A 22,306-nucleotide genomic window follows, 5' to 3' on the forward strand; every position below is an offset into this window, starting at 1 on the left:
CAAAAAAAAAAAAAAAAAAAGAAAAAGAAACAACTTTTTATAAATATATTCTGAGTTTTGGGGGGTTGTACATTGCCAGTCTTATTTCATCTATAACTTCTTTTACTTAGTCTCCTCACCCCAGATTGTTTTAAAGCCAATTCAAGACGTTATATTATACAACCTATAAATACTTCTATGTGTCTCTCTAAAATATAAGAACATATAATTTTAAATAAAATTGAAATATAATTTTTAAAAGTTACAATTTAAAAAATAGCAGTCATTTCTTTTTTTTTTTTTTGAGTTGGAGTCTCACTCCGTCGCCCAGACTGGAGTGCAGTGGCCGCTCCCGGCCACCGCAGCCTCAACCTGCTGGGCTCTGGCGATCCTTCCGCCTCAGCTTTCCAAGTAGCTGGAACTACAGTCACGCACTACCACACCTGGCTAATTTATTGTAGAGATGAAGTCTTGCCAAGTTGCCCAGGTGGGTCTCAAACCCATGGGCTCAGGCAGTCCACTCACCTCAGCCTCCCAAAGTGCTGGAATCACAGGCTGAGCCACCGAGCCTGGCTGCAGTCATTTCTTAATAGCAAATATCCATGCACTGTTCATATTTTCCTATCTAAAAAATATTTTTTATAGTTGATTTGTTTAGATCAACGTCCACACTGCATTTGATTGGTGTATCTCTTAAGTCTTCCTTTATCTAGAGGTATTTTCTTTTTAATTTTTTTCTTGCCATTTATGCAAGACATGTATATGTGTTGTCTCACATTTCTCACTTCAGTTTTTTCCTCAGGCTGTTACTGTGGCAGTTACTGCTATAGAGATGTAGCCTGACAGGATGAAACCTCAGCTACACTGTGCACCTATTGCTTTCTGCTTTAGGGCATCTCTGCTGCTGTAGCACGGGATACCTGTAGGAGCACACTCAACCATGTCAGCATGTGCAGACAATTGGAGGTGCAAAGGAGTGAACACTCTTTGCTGGGAATTGGTTAGCAATTCTGATATATAGACAACATGGTCTCTCAGATGAACTGGGGAAATTGAGCCCTGGTTATCTACAGCAGCAATCTACTTGGTAACACACCCTTTAATTGAGTTTCCATCCTAAACAGGAGGGAAACAGAAAAGTCAAACAACTTTTCTCAGTCCTTCCATGCCAATTCCCTGCTTTTTTAGGAAACCTAACTAGACACCATTTATTTGTGGAAGAATGTAGGTGATTTGTATTATGGAATGCTCCACATTCTGAATGTTACTGATTGCACTCCTAGGTGTTATTTAACATGTTTCTCTATCCTTTGTATGTCACCCACATAAAAAATACGTAGAAAGCAACTGGAAAGGAAAATGCCAAAATGTTAACTCTCTGAATGATGAAATTATAAGGAATTATTTTATTCTTCCTCATATGTTCCTTTAATTCCTTATAATCTTTTTATATACACATTCAACAAGTACTTATTGATAGTGATGGGTTAGAGACCATTCTAGGTGAAGGGGATGCAGTAATTAGTAAAACAGAGAAATTCCTACCCTTATGAACAGTCTTTTTTTTTTTTTAATTTTTTTATTTAGTTGGAGTCTCACTCTGTCGCCCAGGCTAAAGTGCCATGACACACTCATAGCTACCCCAGCGTCAACCTGCTGGGCTTCAGCGAGCCTTCTGCCTCAGCCTTCCAAATAACCGAAACTATAGGCACGCACCACCACGCCCAGCTAATTTTTGATTTTTTAATTATAGAGATGAGGTCTCGCCAAGTTGTCCAGGCTGCTGACAAACCCATGGACTCAGACAATCCACTAGCCTCAGCCTCCCAAAGTGCTGGTATTACAAGCTGAGCCACCGAGCCTAGCCATGAACAGTCTTTTATAATCAGGAAAAAAGTAAAGAGATATACAACTTATTATTAATTACATTGAACTTTAAATTTAGAGCTCTTTTAATTAGCTTTAGCACTTGTTTTGTGAAATATTGAAGGAAGAAAGTAAAAGACTTGCGTGTAGACAAAAGAGGATCTCAAGATATATTCCTGGTTTTTATGACAGTAAAATATTTTTGTTACTGTTAGAATATTTCTACTGTCCAGGTAAAATCTTATAAGAATGTGTTTTGCTTCCAGTTTGACAGTAAAAATGAAGCAAGACTTTAGACAGGTCACTAAAGATTATTTCATCATATAAGGAAGATTATTTTTATCCCTTTGGGAATCATTACATATTCTAATTGCTTTCATACATTCTTGCATTTTACTTTGCAATCTTTTGTAATTATTGAAAGGCCTATTACATGAACAGAATAGTTACTAAGGTAGCTTCCTTCCTTCCTTCCTTCCTTCCTTCCTTCCTTCCTTCCTTCCTTCCTTCCTTCCTTCCTTCCTTCCTTCCTTCCTTCCTTCTTTCCTTCCTTCCTTTTTTGTCAGGGTCTCACTCTGTTGCCCACACTGGAGGGCAGTGTCATGATCACAGTTCACCACAGCCTTGGCCTTCTGTGGTCCTTCTGTCTCAGTCTTCTGAGTAGCCAAGACTACAAGTGTATCACACCATGCCCAGCTAGTTTTTAAAATTTTTTTGTAGAGACACGGTCTCGCTATGTTGCCTAGGCTGGTCTCAAACTCCTGGACTCAAGCAATATTCCCACTTTGGCCTCCCAAAGAGTTTACAAGTGTGAGCCACTGCACCTGGCCTAGTTACTAAATTTATAATATGCTAAGCACATTCCTGATTTTCATAAAAATCCAGAATACTGTCTACTTCCTTCTAAGATGATAATCATGAGGGGAAATTCTGATATATTAAAATGAAATTCAGTGGGAAATTTGGGTTCATTTTTATTCACTCATGAACAGGAATTTCCACAAGTTTTGATGCAGCAGAAGTAAAATATATATTATTCCTATATGATTTGAAATAAAGAAAAAAGCAAGACTGTAGCTTTTTTGTAGCTTGAATTTCTGTCATCAGATGGACTGGACTCTAGCCAGTAGCTCATATTTCAACTTTATTGTGTCATGTCTTTGACACATACTGTATCCCAGGATACCCAACAGATCTAAATTTATAAGTTTTAGTTTTAGAACAGTTCAAAAATAATCTTGAAGCACAGACTACATGAAGCACTAAAATTAAGCAGTTTTAAGATGAGTATAGAACTGATGAACTTTAGAGTGAAAGATGAATAAGAATACTTTTATACTGAATATCAAAAAAGTTTAGAGTAGTCATAGTTAAGTAGGAAGGGCATTAAAAGGGAGAAAATATCCTGTGTGACTTGACTACATCTCATCTCTCTTTCTGTAAAGTCTGGATATCATTGCCATCCGTGAGTATAGTGAAATCAGCAGTTGCTTCAGGCTCTGGGCTGTGAGTGGCTGACTGTTGCTATTGTAGTAACCAGCTCTGGATAGCTAGCCAGTGATTTGGGGAAACAGTGGCACAGGGAGAATTTAAAGTTCTATGTAGAAAAACTTGAGCTTCAGTTGGAGCAAAGCATGCTCTATTGCAAAGAGGATCTCTATTTCCTTTCTACCGTATCCAACTGGCTGACCCTATTTATCTTGATGTGATTCTGTCTACATGAGAGATGAAAAGGGGGAAACGCAGATCACATTGTTATTTACTTGTCCTGGACTCCAAATTCTCTCTAGGATGCCCGTTCATGCCCTCAGTGATAGTCATACCTAGAGCACTTTCTTTTGGAGATACAGATTTTTATACTTTGTAAACAGTGAATATATTTTAAAAACATTTTTATACTAATGTTTTCTCCCCAACAAGGTAAGTTCCTTTAGTAAAAGTTCTTTATGTTCTACTTTTATTTTTAATCTCTTGCATTACTGCTTATTATAGAGCAGGGGTTGGCCATCTACAACCAACCACCAACTGTTTTTGTACAGTCATGAGCAGAGAATGGTTTTTACATTTTTTAATGAGTGAAAAAAAATCACATGAAAATTACAGGAAATTCAAATAAAAAGAATGTATGGGCACAGCCGTACCCATTCATTTATGTATATCAGCTTTTCAGCTACATTAAGAATGTTGAGTAGTTGTAATAGAGACTGTATGTGGCCCACAACACTTGAAATATTTACTATTTGTCCTTTTACAGTAAATATTTGCTTACCCTTTAGAGCATTATGTGAAACTAAACGTGGACTGTATTTACATGTAATATGTGAGTTGTGGTATTCTTTTTCTAGAAATCAATGTCATATATTATCTTGAGTTTTTAATACAAAGGTTCTGAAAACTGAATATTAATTTCTTTTGGATGCCCACTGATGTGCCTTTATACCAGAGGAAAACTAACTTTTTCTTAAAAGACCAGATAGTAAATATTTTAGGCTTTGCAGCCCAAGAGACAAAATAGTAAACACCATTCTTAACTCCAGGGCTGTAAAACAAAAAGAAAACACAGTGGGTTGGCTACATTTGACCCAAGGACTATAGTTTGCCAAATTCTACTTGTTAGGGAGAGAGAGTAAAATGAGATTGTAGAGATAATAATATATTTTAAGCACAGTATCTTAAACGTAAGAAGTGCTCAGTAAATGTTAGCTCCCTCCTACTATTCTTGTTATTGTGTTAGTGTTTGGATTAAACTGCTGCTGTGAACGACTTTAAAGCATTTGATGAACATGATTTAAGTGGGAAAATGTGGGTTGAAGTAAAATTGGAAGATCAAATAGGAAGAACTAAATTAGTTCTTGGATCTGTTATAGTTACAGAAATAACTGACCAGTCATAGTAGTTTTATCCAGAGAAAATTATTGGGTTTGGATATCTGATAACCACTGTGACCTAGATTCATCAACCATCATAATTTCATGACCTTTGCATATCAATTCAGTGTATCAGGATGGCACCCCAAAATTAAATATATGTGAGATATTGCTGAGATCTGAAATGGAACCATTTTTGATTATTAGAAGACTAACACTTAGTAAAGGCCAAGAAATACATAGTTACAGACTGCTTATAAAATCTTATAGACTATAAGCTAAGATTTGATCATTCGGACTCTGGACTCTGACTGAAGAACAGACAAGCATTAACACTTAAGACTGAAGTGGTACTCTTATTCTTCCAGATGTTTTAGTATAATATGATATGATATAATTTAATTATATAGCATATGTTCTATAACAGTGTGTGAGCCAGAGAAAACAGGCTTCATGAAATGCCTTGAAGTTTTGGTGTCAGTCACAATTTCTGCAAATACATTACACAGCTACTTGTGACAATTCAAGTTAATAGTTTTGGTCTTTGAACAAAGCAAAAATGGTTAAATTTACTAAAGATGTATGGAAAAATTACCTGAAGTAGTGAAATTTCCTTAGCTTGGACCAATTTTCATATTTAGGCAGAGATGGCATGTTTATTGTTTCTGTTTTCTTCTTGGTGTACTGGCTTATTTTAATGCTAGGATAGCTTGTGTTTAAGTGACTTTGGTTGTCCAAGCAGGTGATAAAAGGTAGAGATTTGACATGAGAAAGGCATAATGTTTTGAAAGGGGGTGAAAGGTGCAGGAAGCGACCAGAGGGGCGGCTCCCGAAATGGCGCTGACACACCAGACAACAAAGGCCCTCGCTCCCGGCTTCTGTGAGCACAATTCCCAGTGCGTGCCAATTTCAAACCTCCCCATGGGTCAATTTCAAACCTTCCCGCCCCAATTTCAAACTTCCCCTGCCTGTCAATTTCAAACCTGCAAGCCTCCAATCAGTATCCAGCTTTGTTATGCGTCCAATAGGACCATAACATGGCATTGGCCCCACCCCACTCCCATGCAGCTCCTCCAATTGGAGCATAATACAGCCCTCTCCCCGCAATTCTCTCTCAGTCTCTCTTTCTCTCTCTCCCTCTCTGCAGCCCTCTCCCGCAACTCTCTCTCTCGGTTTCTTTCTCTTTCTCTCTCTGTCGCTCTCTCTCTCTCTGCAGCTCTCTCCCACTTCCTCTCTCTCTCTCTCCACAGACCCTTTCCCTTTTTCCTTGTAACTGCCACTTTAATAAATCTCTTGGTCCTGGCCGGGTGTGGAGTCATTACTGGCGCCGAACTTCTTTCAGGGGGGATGGGAGGAGACCACCATGTTAGCAGTTGCTTAGGTATTCTTTTAAAAATTGTGGCAAAAAGCACATAAAATTTACCATCTTAATCATTTTTAAGTGTATAGATTAGTAGTGGTAACTATATTCCATTACTGTGCAATAGCTTTGTGCTTTTGGGCAGCCTTGCCTTTTCCCCTCTTTCCTCTTCTCTCTCCCCACTTCCCTTTCCTCTTTCTTTTATATATAGAGATGAAACCAACTTATATAGGTATCAAACTATGCTTAATTTTTTTCAAATATACAGGGACTATAGAAAATAATAGATAACACTCTTGTAGCTATGATTTCATTTTCTCAGATTTTAGCAGTTAGCCATATGTATTTCAGATGTTCACTTTTAATTATTTTGGAAATAAAATTTTACAGTTATGGTTGAAAACCCCATACTTCTCCTACAGCTTCATTTCACTTACTTTGGTGTTTATAATTTATGTTGAAGTCTGTAACATTCACATATGTTTATTGCCTTTCCATGGGGGATAGTTTTATTTATCCCTTAAATTGACACTGAACTTGGCCTTGTGATTTCCTCTGACTATTGAAATGTAAGAATAAATGATATGTATGTTTACGTTAAAGCAAAAGATTTAAGGGTTAGCCTGTGGTTTTCCATGATCTGTTGCCTCTCACATAGAGGCCCTTTCCTATCAGCTTGGGACACAGATTAATATTATGTGGAGTAGAGCCACAGCTATGATAGATATGTGGCATGAACAATACATAAGTCTTCATTGTTGTAAGCCACTGAGATTTTAAGGTTATTACTGTAGCATGACTGCTACATTTCTCATACTTTTTTTTATGTTAAGTACAACACAAAGCTCCACATTTTAAAGTATTTTAAAGTTCAAATGTATCTTTGTGGTTTTATTTTGCATTTCACTAACGACAAGTGAGGCTTATCTCTACATGGTATTGAGTACTTATATTGCCATTTCTATGAATTCTTATTTATGATCTCTGCTCATTTTTCTATTTAATTAGTAATAGTACTTTATATATTCTCTATTGAAATCTGTTATATGCATTGCAGATATCTTCTAGTCTGGGCCTTTTTATTTTGTTTATCGTAATTTTTAAAGTACAGAATTTGTCGATATTTTCAAATGTATCTGTCTTCTCCTTGATGGCTTGTACTATCTGCTTGTTTTTTCTTTCTTTTTTTTTGAGTTGGAGTCTCACTCTGTCGCCCAGGCTGGAGTGCCCCAGTGTTGACGTGCTGGGCTCCAGCGCTCCTTCCACCTCAGCCTTCCAAGTAGCCAGAACTACAGGCACATGCTACCACGCCCAGCTAAGTTTTGATATATTGTAGAGGTGAGGTCTTGCCAAGTTTCCTGGGCAGGTCTTAAACCTGCAGGCTCAGGCAGTCCACTCACCTCAGGCTCCCAAAGTGCTGGGATTACAGGCTGAGCCACCGAGCCTGATCTATCTGTTTTTAACTTTTTTACTGAGGTATAATTCACATAAAATAAAAAGCACATACTTATACAGTATTTGAAGTAACCGTTCTATTTTTCTTTTGATTGGTTTTCTCATGATATTTTTTTTCCATACTGTTACTTGTAGCCTACCCATATAATTATGTTTAAAACATGTTTCTTATGTTAGTTGAATCTTACCTTTTATCCAATATGACAATCTACCTTTTAATTAATGTCTTTAGATGATTTATATTTAATCTAACTGTTAATATGTTTGGGTTAGGTCCACCATTATATTTGGTTTTTTTCCTTATTTCCCACTCTGTTTCATGTTATCTTAGCCCCCCTTGCCTACCTTCTTTTGAATTATTTGACTGTTGTTTAGTATATATCATTTTAATTGATCTTTCCCTTTGTAACTGTATTTCTTTGTGTATCTTTATTTTGGTAGATGCTGTAGAGATTATAATATACATAACGTCTATTGAGAATTTATAATTTACTACTTTAAGCAGAATGTAGATATTTTACCTTCGTATAGGTCCCTTCCCACTTCATGTTGTAGTGGCCTATGTATTGTATCTGTACACATTGAAGACTCCACCAGACATTGTTTTGATTTTGTATTTCAACTGTTATATATAAAGAACTTACAAGGAGAAAATCTTATCTATATATAGCTATTTCTGTTGCTCTTTTTTTATTTTTTAAGTTTTTTTGTTTTAATCTTGTCAATTCCAGGTTTCCCTCTGGTGCCATTTCTACCACCGTCCCCCCCGCCCCCAAATACTAGAATGTCTTTTAGAGCAGGTGATGAATTCTCTAAGTTTTCCTTCATGTTAGAATACTTTTATTTTGTCTTTATTCCTGAAGGATATTTTCACGTAGATAAAGAATTCTGGGTTGAAACTCTTTTCTTTCAGCACTGTAAACTGGCTACTTCAAAAAGCTTTTCTTTTTCTTTTATTTTCAGCAGCTTGATTTTTTCTTTCTTTTTTTTCAGTTTAGTTTATCCTTTTGTTTTGAGTCTACTAGGCGTCTTGACTTTGTAATTAATTTAGTGTGACAAAGAGCATAAATGAGAAGAGTTGGGATCCAAGGAGGAAATTCCAAGTAGTATGAGTATTTAAGGGGTAAGCAGAATAATTATCAAAGGAATTTAAGATGAAATGGACAGGAGTGCATGAAGATAATTATAAGAAAGTGGAAATATAGGTCAGTAATCTTAGGCATTTTATTTAATATTTCTGAATCTTAATTTTTTCATTTATAAAATTGAGATAAAATGAAGTGATATTTGTACAGTACCTATTTCAAGACCTACAAAAATGCCAACTAAATAATAAAACTTATCGCAGTGATTATTAAGACAGAAGATAAAGCTAAGTTAGTAGTATCTCTCATACCTGACAAACCAGAACTATATTTTCTTTTGCTAGCTTACGTTAGCTTGCATTGTTGAAAAATATCATTTTAATAAATGTTTAGGTTATGTTTAAGTGTTAAAAAACCGAATCTCTAAAGTTTTGAGAGATAACTGGGACTTCTTAACTAAAATTATTCAGTTTTCATTTACCTAGATTCTAATTTATAGATCTCAAAATGATATATTTCATTCATTTGCCCTTGTGTCTTCTGACAAAATGAGTTTGACAAAATCATTTGCTGTTGTCTTCAAAACAAAAGTCTCCTTTTAAATCCTCACTGTGAGACTTAAACTGAGACAGTTCTATTTGTGTATTTTTACATTACTTTTGGTGTAAACTCAAGAAAAGAGGCAACTGCCATAATTAAAAGATCTCTAGACTTAAAAATCAGAATATCGTCATTTAACCCTTTTGAGTCTCAGTTTTCTCCTTAATAAAAAGGCAAAGATAGTGCTTACTTCACAGTATGAACGTTAAATGACTAAAAATTCTTTGAAGAAAAGTTTAAGAATTGAAAGAAGCACCTTACAAAAACAACATAGCTAGAATTTGGTGTTTCTAAACTGGGATTAAAGGATTTGGGTAGCCAAATGAAAGGGAAACCATGTCATATGGAAGTCATCTGAGTATCATTTTCAAACTATACATACTATTTTTTCTACTTTCATTTTCCATGCTTTCCCTACCCCCAGTAATTGGACCTGTTAGAATCTCTAGAGGAGTAGTAAGGGAGGATAGCTTGAACCACTTTATCCGCCCACATTCCACTTCCAGATACTTTAAAAACTGATCTAGTCTAGAGAAATCAAAATATTACTAGGTGAAATAATAATTTCTTTCAACTTGAAATTATGAAACTCTTGACCTACTGCATGTCAGTATTTGCTTATAAATGACAAGAGTTCTCAGTTAGTGCCAATACATACCTCCCCCAATTTTTAAGCTATAATGAAGAGCATAACATTAAAAACATAAATCTGTTCCATCTTCTTGATTCCCCCCCAGTTTATGTTACAAAAGTAACCACTTTTAAAATTTTAGGTTAAGTTTTGAGTTTTTCTGAGATTACCTTGATAGCTTAAAATCTGTGCTATCCAGTGCAGAAGCCACTAGCCACATGTGGCTATTGAGCACTTGAAATGTGGCCAGTCTGCCAAGCACAGTGGTTCACGCCTTCAATCACAGCACTTTGGGAGACTGAGGTACAAGAATTGCCTGAGCATAGGAGTTTGAGACCAGCCTGGGCAACATGGTGAGACTTCGTCTCATAAATCAAAAAATTAACTGGGCATGGTGGCGCACTCCTGTATTTCCAACTACTTGGGAGGCTAAAGCAGAAGGATTGCCTGAACCCAGCAGCTCGAGACTGCAGTGGTCATGAGCATGCCACTGCACCCCAGCCTGGGTGACAGAATGAGACTCTGACCCCCCCCAAAAAAAGAAATGTGGCAAGTCTGAATTGAGATTGAGATGTATTGTAATTATAAAATACACCCCCCAATTTTGAAAACTTAATATAAAGAAAGTAAAATATCTCAATATTTTCTCTTGTTTACTACTTAAAACGATACTATTTTGGTTATATTCAATTAAGTAAAATATTAAAATTGATTTTGCTTGTTTCTTCTTACCTTTAAATTTTTTAATGTTAATTTTTAATTGACATAATAATTGTACATATTTATGGACTGCATAGCGATGTTTTGATACATTAATATATAGAGATCAGATCAGGGTAATTAAAATATTCTTCCTTTCATTTATCATTTCTTTGCGTTGAAAGCATTGAATGTCCTTCTTCTAGCTATTTGAAATGCTGTATTGTTAATTATACAATGCTACAGAACAAAAAAGAGCTTATTTCGCCTATCTAGCTGTAATTTTGTATCCTTTAATAAATCTTCCCCAATCCTCCCCTTTCCCCTATCCTTCCCAGCCTCTAGTACACTCTGTTCTACTTTTTATTTCTAAGAGATAAACTTTTTTTAGCTTCCACATATGAGTGAGAACATGCAGTGTTTAACTTTCTGTTCCTAGCTGATTTCACTTAACATACATCTTCCAGTTCCATCTATGTTGCCTCAAATGACAGAGTTTCATCCTTTTTACCTTTTTAAAGATGACTGTTAGAAAATTTTAAATTGCACATGTGAGCCGGGCTCAGTGGCTCAGCCTGTAATCCCGCGCCTTTGGGAGGCTGAGGTGAGTGGATTGCCTGAGCCCGTGGGTTCGAGACCCGCCTGGGCAGCAAGACCTCATCTCTACAATAAATAAAAAAATCAGCCGGGCGTAGTAGCGCATGCCTGTAATTCTGGCTACTTGGAAGGCTGAGGCGGAAGGATCACCGGAGCCCAGCAGGTCGAGGCTGCGGTGGCCGGGAGCGTCCACTGCACTCCAGTCTGGGTGACAGAGTGAGACTCCAACTCAAAAATAAATAAATAAATAAATTACATGTGTGACTTGTATTTGTTACTCATATTTCAGTTAGGCAGTGCCACTGCAGTTAGTAAATATGTATCTTCCTTAGTTGGTATACCAAGTTTTACTTCTGAGACATCTGATTCTAGTCTGATGTCATTCCTTTTTAAGGAACCAGGAAGTTTGATTTTTTTTATTTTATTTTCTGGAAACCTTTAGGATTTTCTTATCCTTGGTATTCAGAAATTTCACAAGCATACACTGAAGTGTGGGTAGTTTTTGTTCTTCTTGCTTGGAACACTTGGTGTAAGATCTTAGTTTGTCTCCTTTAGTTTTGAGCAAATTATTGCTAATCTTTTTTGAATTATTTCCTCCCTATTTCTGAATGACAAAATGTTCTGTAGGATATTAAATCTCTTGGATTAAATCTCTGTTTTTCTGTAATTCTCTCTTGTATTTTCTGTTTGCTGTCATGCTGTCTTTTTTTCAGTAGTCTGGAATGTTACCTTATTTTCTTTTTTTGACAGTATATTAAAAATAGGGCTGGGTGCGGTGGCTCATGCCTATAATTCCAGCACTTTGGGAGGCAGAGGTGAGAGGATTGCTTGAGCCCACCAGTCTGCACAACTTGGTGAGACCTTGTCTCTACAATAAATCAAAAAAATTAGCTGGGCATGGTGGCATGCACCTGTGGTCCCAGTTACTTGGAAGGCTGAGGTGGAAGGATCACCTGAGTCCAGCAGGTTGAGGCTATGGTGGCCATGAGTGTGCCACTGCCCTCCAGCCCGGGCGACAGAATGAGACTCCGACTAAAAAAAAAAGAGTGATAGGTAATCAAAATTTTAAGTGTCTAGAACTCTTTCTTGTTCTTAATTAGAGGTAATATAGCACCTTGATGTAATGAAAACAGCACCATCTTGGGAGAAGTCCAGAGTTCTAGTTTGATTATATTGTTGAATAGGTTTGCACATGCAGCTTTTACTCTGCTTAACTTCTCATAACCTTACTTTCTTGATATGTAAAATAAAAGTATTGGTGTCTTTTAGCACTCATACTTTGAGTTTGAAAGTGAGGCAAAATATTCATTCCTATGACCTTTGAATAAATGTCATGGCTAAACATCTAGTACTTTTGTGTTGTTGTTATTTAGGTTTTTTTTCTCTGCAATTCAACTAGATGTGGAAGGGAATAAGGAAAATATGGAACCCAAAGAATTGTAGCGAGAGCACAAAGATTATAGGGATACTGCGAGCAAATGGGATGGAGGGGGTGCTCTCCTGAGCTACAGAAGGAATGATCTGGTAGTTTAAGATAAAACGAGTCAAATTTATTAGAGTTGTCCACAGTCAGCAATGGTGATCTTGTTGCTGGTCTTGCCATTCTTGGATCCAAAGCCCTCCATGGCTTGCTCAACATTCATGCCCTCTTTCACCTTGCCAAAAACCACATGCTTGCCATCCAACCATTCACTCTTAGTAGTGCAGATGAAAAACTGGGAACCATTTGTGTTGGATCCAGCATTTGCCATGGACAAGATGCAAGGACCTATATGCTTCAAGATGAAGTTCTCATCATCAAATTTCTCCCCATAGACAGACTTGCTGCCAGTGCCATTATGGTGTGTAAAGTCACTACCCTGGCGTATAAACCCTGGAATAATTCCGTGAAAGCAGGAACCCTTATAACCGAATCCTTTCTCTCCAGTGCTCAGAGCATAAAAGTTTTCTGCTGTCTTTGGAACTTTGTCTGCAAACAATTTGAAGGAAACGCGGCCCAAGGGCTCGCCATTGACAGCAATGTCAAAGAACATGGTGGGGTTGACCATGGATGTGGGAAAAGGCTCAAGGCGGTGGTCAACATAGCCAACATCTAGTACTTTTAACTGAAGGTTTTGAAACAAAACTGAAAGCTTCCATTTTATATATTTCACTTGAGTTATAATCAATGGCTAAGTGTTATTTTTTTCTCTTTTACAGACTTGGGTCTGGATCAGTATATAATAAAACGCTTTGATGGAAAGGTGAGCAAGCTATGACATTTATGTATATATCCTATTATTCTAAGAAGATTTTAAAGTTTCTCTGTAATTATGTATGAGAAATTCGTGAATACCTGTTTCTCTTATCAAAAAAACAAGGTTAAATTAGGAGGTCTGTGCCTTCAAATGTTTCTACAGAAAGAATCAAGAAGATTCTGTGCTTTTCCATGTAAGGTAACTTTCATGAATTGCCTGCTATATATATTAAGGGCTAATTCAGTGTTTGTTGACTTTAAAATGTTAATTCAATAGTCTTCATAAAAGTCAGTAAGCGTCCCTGTATTACATTCGCATTTGTTATAGAACACTTATCTAATCTGATCTTCTTCAAACTTTCTGATAATATATAGCAATAATTCTTAAATAAAAAATTGCAGAAGTCTTTATAGTGCTTTTGTAATGATTATTAAGAATACTCCAAATATGCATATATTTGCTTTATACTTACTTTCAATTCTTTATAGTTAAATAAATAATATAAATAAGTTTTAGCTTCAGAAAAGGAAACTTTCAGTCTTATTATTTCATAAAGCAGTCAGTTAAACATGTTTTTCCCTTTCAGGCTAAATTCTCCAAAAAGAAAAAGAAAATTTTACACAGGGTCAGAAAGAAAAGTAAAGGGGCAATTTTAACGAGGATGAAGAAAGCACATCAGAAAGAAGAGCGAGCCAGACATGGCTCTACAAAGCACAAAGAAAAGGAAATCAGAAGGCAAATCATGGAGTGGCTGGAAAAGGCAGGATCACAAAAGAGGGTCTAGATGGGGAGAGGTCAGGGTTAGTTGAAACTGATTTTGCAGGAATGTGCCAATGCCTGCATTACTACAAAAAACTTCACACCCTGGTCAGGTGAAGACATAAGTGTTCAGCTCTTTTACACAAGAGAAGAGAATGAATAGCTGCCTTAAGATTTGAGAGATCTCAGCTATGGTACCCTGCCTAAAAGTTACCTTGTCCATTTAGATGACACAAAGCCTAAAATGTCTCCATCTGTGGACATTGTCTTTTTAAAGTCACATATTCTAAAAGAACGAATGATCAAAAGGAAAGGTCGCTGCGCTAGATGTTAGGAGACCTAGACTCAAAGTCCTAACTCTGCTTTGGGACAGCCACACTTCTCTGATCCTTGGTTTCTCTGCTTTATCTACAATAAAGTATCCTATCCAATGTGAGGAGTTATCATATACACTGATATATCATGGTCTGATTTCAGAATCTCTAACAGATCCAGCTCCTCTCTTACCTGTTTTTTTGTCACTCAGAGTTAAGCATAGGCTCGGACATAGGAAGCAATAGTACATGTTTGGTGACTTGCAAAAAGTCAACTACAATAGTCAATTTAAGTATTCCTTGGTGGAGGTGTGACTCATTAAGTAGTACTACTCATTAAGTAGTACCTTATAGCAAATTCAATTTAACAAATAACTTTTTGGTCACTGAAAGAATCCAGAGTGGCATAAAAATTTACTTCTCTCTTGTCATACATATGTGTAAACCTTAGGACATGTAGAGAAGTTGAATATGTACAAGTTGAACAGCAGATTAACATGTTCATATAACTCATGTTTCATATATGCTCTTTAATTTTTTCCTGTTGTGACCCAGTAACCATTTGATCCACTTGTTACTAAAAATTTGCAGTTTTTGGCATAAATGATGAGCATCTTTGTTTCAATTGTATTAAATGTATGAACTCTATATTTTTTATCATTAGTATTTTTTTGCTTCCCACTTATTTTTATAAAATAGCAAGAGTAAAATACAATAAAACATTGAAGAATACCTGCCTTACTGTAGAGAAGAAAATGGCAGTGCTTCAGTGTTTGGAAAGCAGGCTAAACAGGCTATGGTTGCAAATGTTTATTTGTACCCTGAAGGATAAATTCTGAAATTAGAGTAGGAAAGGTGAGTTTTAGGAATATCAGTGTATAAATGTTTCAAAGTATGACTTACATGAAAGTCAGGCATATGAAAGTTAACTTTATGGTCTCAGGAGAATAGGTTCTGGAAAAAAAAAAAAGAGGAATTAGAGGCACACATAAGGAAATGTAGAATTGAGCCAGTGACCCTGAGCCAGCCACCTTGTCCCCTGACATTGAGTGAACAATCCAGAATTCTCTTCTATCCACCTTAGGATATGCACGTTGAATCCCTTTGCTGTGCTCTTCATCTAAATCCTACATCGAGCTCCATCAAGGACTTTCTTGAGGTCTTGTTTTAGAGAAGAGCATAGGCTTTTTCTTTCCTTTTTTTCTTCCCCCTTTTTAGAGACACAGTCTCACTCTGTCACCCAGGCTGGAGTGCAGTGGCACAATTATGGCCTCAAACTCCTGGACTCGAGCAATCCTCCCACTTCAGCTTCTTGGGTGTCCAGTACTCAGGCATATGCCACCACACCTGGCAAGTTTTCTTTATTTTTTGTGGAGATGGAATCTCACTATGTCTCCCAGGCTGGTCTTGATTGAACTCCAGGTCTCAAGTGATCCTCTTGCCTCCACCTCCCAAAACACTGGAATTACAAACATGAATTGCCACACCCGACCTGGTTCAGCTTCTTAAATAGGATTTTTATGGTTTACATCTTTACACACTATCTTTTATTTCATATGAAATGTAAGAAAGTAGTTTCTATCCTGTTTTAAAATTTTATCTAATGAAAGTGCAAAATTAATTTAGTGATTGATTAGTTTAAAAGATTTTCTAGGGTTTTTTGTAATTAAGTTCTTCACTTGATAATTATAACTGTCAGTACTTATTCAATTGTCGATCTTATTTTTTTTTCTTTAGATCTTCATGAATCTTTTGTTTTCTCAATCAGAAAAAAATTTTTTTTTTTTTTGAGTCAGGGTCTCACTCTGTTTCCCATACTGGAGAGCAGTAGCCTGATCAATGGCTCACTGTAGCCTCCAACTCCAGGGTTCAAGTGATCCCCCTGCCTCAGCCTCCCAAGTGGCTGGAACTATAGGTGTACACCACCACACTTGGCTAATTTTTTTACTTTTTTGTAGAGACAAGGTCTCGTTGTGTTGCCTAGGCTATTCTCAAACTCCTGGGCTCAAGTGATCCTCCCTCCTCAGCCTCCCCAAGTGCAGGAATTACAGGTGTGAAACACCATACCTAACCAGAAAGTTTTAATACTTAAGAAACAGCTTCTAGAAATTCTAAGACAATTTTCTGAAAAAAATGGAAATAAAAAATGAAGATGTGTATGGCAATGGTAGTAAATTTCAGGCTTTATGGCTAGAAGTTTAATTAAAAAGCTAAATACCCTAGGCTTGCTTTGATTTTTAGATGGGTAATTTTTTCCCTTCCTCTTTCTCTCTTTTTTAATAATTATTCCCATTGTCTTAGCCACCATCATTTTAGCTTTTAGCACACCATTTAATAAAGTCCATCATTTGACCAGTAACAAACACTAGCTTATTTTATTGCCTTCTAGTTGAATTAAACTTTTTGTCATTGAAATTAAGAACAAGTGTAAAAATAGCATAATTTTCCTGGGATGTTTTTCATTTGTACCTGAATAATAGAACCTCCGTACGCAAAATAGAAAACAGTGGCCCAACTGATATTGACAAGTAATTGGGCAGTTATTTCTTGCTTTGCTATGTGATCTTTTCTCCTGATTTATTTAATTAACTAAAAAATTCCCTGTAAGAAATAAATGAAACATTCCTATTTCAACTGACAGTCAATGAAACTGAATTTGATTACACAGCTTTAGAATTTTGTGGTGACTTTTTTTCCAGAGCTCACTATTACCTTATGTTAATGAACACCAATCCTTTACTCTAAGAATACTAGCAGTTTCCTTTGTAGAAAAGATACAAAATACGTTGTTATTGGTACTTGCATCATCTGTTGAGTTTCTAAACTACTATCACAGGCCTTGTATAAATTAGAAGGATCACCTGAGTCCAGGAGGTTGAGGCTGCTGTGAGTGCCACTGCACATCCTGGGGACAGAGTGAGACCCCGACTCAAAAAAAAAATAGTAACAACTATGGTTACTATATGTTTTGTAGATAAATGATAATTTTTTTTAAATATTCAGAAAAGGTTTAAAAATTTAAAACTTTAATGCTTGAAAGTGTTCTGGTTTTCTCTTAGAAGATATTTGAAAATTAATATAAATAGCTTATTAGTACTGTTATAGATATGGTAATACAAAATATAGTCTGGCTTTTGATTTAATGTAATATGTCATAGATTTTTTAAAATGCACCTTCCCCTGGTATCCATTTATTCTGCTAATAATTTATCATGTAGTCATTTCATTAATTTTGGATTATCTCTTTAAAGCTATGTTATTTCTTTATTTAATGTTTTATCATCTTTTATAATTTTTCCATCTAGTTGGCCTATAAAACAATTATTTTTAAGTGAGACCTTTAATTTATATTACTGTCCAATATTTATTTAATTATTTGGTTACTGTCTTTTATTGGTGTCATTTCTTTCAAGTGATTTATATTCTTTTTTATTTTCCCCTTTTCTCTTACCTTTTTTCTCAACAAACCAAAGATAGAAATTGTATTTTACAGTTTCTGTTCCTATTGCTTACTGTAATAGACAAGTTTCTCCAAAGCAGACACCACCATGTTTTCTTACAGTAGAAAATTACATGATCTAGATAAAATTGTTTCATAAGCAAGGAATACCAGTTTCCACAGTTTTTGAGAAGTAATCCCCTTCTCTCTTCTAAAAGCTATAAAATTCATACCCTATTTACGAGTAACAGCAAATTGTCCTTTGAAACTGATTGTTTAGTATCATCATTCCACCATATTTTTTTTTTTGAATATAGATTTGTTATTTTTTCTTCCCTATCAATTCCTCCTTCCCCCAGCCTCTCCGTCAACATTTCAGAAATACTGCCTCAATTATTATTTCTCTCCTCTCTGATACCTTCAATAATATTTGTTCACAGAAACAGAAAAACATTTTACACCAAATAAAGATGAAATATTGTCCACATTTAGGTGTAAAGAGATAAGAGTATAATCAAAACCTAGAAAGAGAAGTACTGATTATAGTGTTTATAACAGAAAATAGGATTAGCATAGGAATAAATGGAAGTCATAGTTGAAAATCAAAGTTTTAATGTTATCAGGTCCTCTTACTTGCTTACTAGGTAAAATTTCTTTTAAAAATATTGACAGATGGATTTTAAAATACCATTTCCTTTGGGGGAAATTTTTGTTTTCTCCAAAGAGAATGTAGGCATGCTTTTTTTCCCTGTAACACTCTTGGTGCTTTGATTTGTAATTATTTACTTTATATCACAGATAAAATTAGAATCTGGAATAAGATCAAGTATACTATAACTCCTTGACATGTTAAGGGATTTCCTATCTGTAGTGAAGATTGGGAAAATGTAATTTAGGAGATGGGGGAATGTAAGTCTTCAGGGTTTAATAAATCTCCACATTAGTTTGAACTGCTCTGCTCAAACTTAGATAGTAGGTTATAGTGTTCTTGTGATGTGTAATTGTGTTGTTAATTAGCTACATCTCTCTCTTTTGACTTCCAGAGACTTGAAATCAGGCAAGTCTAAATTCTTGGAGAATTGATTTTTTTTTTTCTTTTTTCTTTTTGAGTTGATGTCTCACTCTGTAGCCCAGGCTGGACCTCCTGAGCTCAGGCGATTCTTCCACCTTAGCATCCGAGTAGCTGGGACTATAGGCACATGCCACTATGCCTGGTTAATTTTTTTTATTTTTTGTAGAGATGAGATTTTCCTATGTTCCCCACGCTGGTCTCAAAATCCTGGGTTCAATCGATCCACCCTTCTCAGTCCCCCAAAGAGCTGGGATTATAGATGTGAGCCACCACTCCTGGCCAAATTATTTATTCAGGTTTTTCTGTTGATAAGTATGAATATATAGATAGAATTTTGTTGTGTTTGCTTGTGATCCATGTTTTCATTTGCCCTATCGATCCCATCTTTAAAGTAGGGTGAATCATTTGTGTTCTCTTTTTTTAATACATATAGTAGGGAAATTCTTGCTTTTAAAAAGTATTCCAAGAGAATGCACCAAATATTTCAAAGTTACATGTTATTTTGGGGTGATGATTTAGCCCTTTTGAAAAATCCCATTTTTGGCTGGCGCAGTGGCTCAAGCCTGTATTCCCAGCACTTTGAGAGGCCAAGGTGAGAGGATTGCTTGACCCCAGGGGTTTGAGACCAGCCTAGGCAACTTGATGAGACCTCGTCTCTACAATAAATCAAAAAATTAGCCGGGCGTGGTAGCACGTGCCTGTAGTTTCAGCTACTTGGAAGGCTGAGGTGGAAGGATCGCCTGAGCCCAGCGGGTCCAGGCTGCGGTGGCCGTGAGCGTGCCACTGCACTCCAGCCTGGGCAACAGAGTGAGACTCTGACTTAAAAAAAAAATCCCATTTTCACCCATCAGATGTCAGTGGTTTATTTTTCTGGCTTAAAGTGAAATCTCTAAGTGAAAAATGCTTGACTGTATTTGTCTCATGAGGGAATTACCACCAATAATGATATGAAAAAGAATAACAGTTGAAGCTTTTTGAGTGTTTATTAATTTGCCAGGCTTATGCATAATTACTCATTTAATCCACACAACCACTTAAGAAAATAAGATACAGAAGCCTGAAATCACACGGCTAGTAAATAGTAGAGCCAGGATTCCAAATTGGTAGTCTAGCCCAGGAGTCCTGAATTCCCAAGCCATGGACTGCAAACAGGCCACACATCTGATCTGTCAGATCAACAGCAACTGATCTCATTGGAGCACAAACCCTATTGTGAACTGCACCTGCGAAGTATCTAAGTTGTCGGTTCCTTATGAGAATCTAATGCTTGTTCCCCCTCACCATTCTTGGGGGAAAAAATGTGTTCCTCAAAACCAGGTCCTGATGCCAAAAAGGTTGGGGACTGCTGGTCTAATCCCAAAGCCTGCCCTCTTAAGCACTGTAGTATACCACCTTTCAGATATCTAAGTTGTCTATATGACCTATTTGTAAATAGAAATTTTTATTCTTTTATTTTGCTTCCTTACTTAATGTTGTTTGCCCCCCCCAAAAAACCAAACAAAACTGATGTTTCACTTTGTTTTTGGTAAGAGTTATTTATTTGTTTGTTTGTTTTTGAATTGGAGTCTTACTCTGTCACCCAGGCTGGAGGGCTGTAGCACGCTCCCGGCCACTGCAGCTTCAACCTGCTGTATTCAGGCAATCCTTCCACCTTAGCCTTCCGAGTAGCTGGAACTACAGGCACATGCCACCATGCCCTGCTAATTTTTTGATTTATTGTAGAGATGAAGTCTTGCCAAGTTGCCTAGGCTGGACTTGAGCCCATGGGCTCAGGCAGTCCTCTTACCTTGGCCTCCCAAAGTGCTGGGATTATAGGTGTGAGCCAACGCGCCTGGCCTTGGTAAGAGTTATTGAAGTTAATTTTTTCTGCTTTGTTAAATAAAATACACCTAGAAACCCACGTTAATCTGAGAACCACATACCTTTTCCTTTTAAATAAAGAAAATAAGAGGCATATAAATTTAATACTTGAACTTAGAAATAATATCAGCTTTACTGTTATTTGCTCTATTATTTTTTCATATACCATGAGCACCAGTTGGCATTTTGAAAAGTGATGCTTGTCTAAAGCTACACCACTCTGAACGCCAATAATCCCAGCACCCATCTTGTCTGAGTCATATACAGTGGTTTTTTTTTTCTTTTTGAAGCCATTACTTTTTTTAAGTGAGCACTGTCATCTGTATTTGAAAATTTTCCTGTATTTGAAAAATATCCTGATCTTTGCTCATTGTAATCAGGATAGTAGAGAAAACAATGTTTCTCTTATAAACGATTAACTTTCAATTATTGATTGATTATCTGTTAAGTATAGTATCATTTGAATGGGACTGCTCATTACAGTTTGTAGATGAGCAAAAGTTTAGAATGTAATTAAATAACAAATGTGAACTCAGGTACTGACTCAACATTTCAGGAAATCCTTTGACACCTGCTGGAATTTTCTGTTTCATTTTTAGTGATAGATTTTCTCATCTTCCTTCTCCTTTTAAAAGTTGTTTAAGTTACTTTTAAAACATTTGCTCAGTTTTCTTTCTCTTCTATCAAATTAGCATCTTTAGTTCTGTTTTATACACCATAACCCTAAAAAAAAAAATCTGACTTTGGTGTCTGAACTATTTCACAAGACATTTCTATTTTGAGTATCCCAGTACTCCATTTGACAGTTGTGTATAAATGATTAGTAGATGTTATAAAGTATGCTGAATTGGGTATGAAAAATACAGTGTTAAGGATTGCTGGACTTCTTAATGTGTGATAGAGCAGGGTGAAAAGAGTATAGATCTTGGATCGAGACTATTATGTATTCAAATATAGGCTCTGCCACATAGTTGATGGGCAACCTTGGGCAAGAGACCAGTTAACCTCTCTGAGTGTCAGTTACCTTCTCAGTAAAATTGAGACAATAGGTTAAATTATAGCCATTTTCATGATTTTTAACCCTTTATTCAATATATGAAAGAAGTTATCAGCTATCATATATATTATCTTCTTTCTTGGTTAGTATGAAATGCCACAGACTAGCATACCCTCTGCATAATTATTCTCTCCAGTTCTTTCTTTCCCAGTTCAGTCAGCTGTAAAAATCCCCTTGTGCTATCTCTGCAGCAAGCAATTGGCCCAGGTTAAATAGCTAACCCATTAACCAAAGAGAGACCTCTGGTTTGATTTCTCATATATGAGCTGTCTTGTGTTCACAGTGATTTATCCTCCTGTACTATAAAATCCTTTGTACCTCTGTCACGTCAATTCTAGCTGTAGGCTTATAAATTGCTAACAGCATCTATTTTTCCAGTCAAGATCTTTTTATTGCTATTAAGCTTGGTTAGAAAAGGATGGTAAGTTT

General features: G+C 36.3%; 1 protein-coding gene across 5 annotated transcripts in view; it reads left to right on the forward strand.

Moving 5' to 3' along the window:
- Window positions 1-22,306, forward strand: part of MICU1 (mitochondrial calcium uptake 1) — a 198,374-nt gene that overhangs the window by 27,387 nt on the left and 148,681 nt on the right. For all 5 annotated transcript variants that reach the window (XM_008052026.2, XM_008052027.2, XM_021709539.1 and 2 more), the window contains exon 4: window positions 13,339-13,382. In XM_008052026.2, coding sequence (XP_008050217.1) covers window positions 13,339-13,382 — 44 coding nt within the window. The remainder of the gene's footprint in view (window positions 1-13,338; window positions 13,383-22,306) is intronic.

Source organism: Carlito syrichta, unplaced genomic scaffold (assembly GCF_000164805.1).
Source record: "Carlito syrichta isolate Samal-C Ts95f unplaced genomic scaffold, Tarsius_syrichta-2.0.1 Scaffold254036, whole genome shotgun sequence".
In the NCBI taxonomy this organism is placed as follows: Eukaryota; Metazoa; Chordata; class Mammalia; order Primates; family Tarsiidae; genus Carlito; species Carlito syrichta.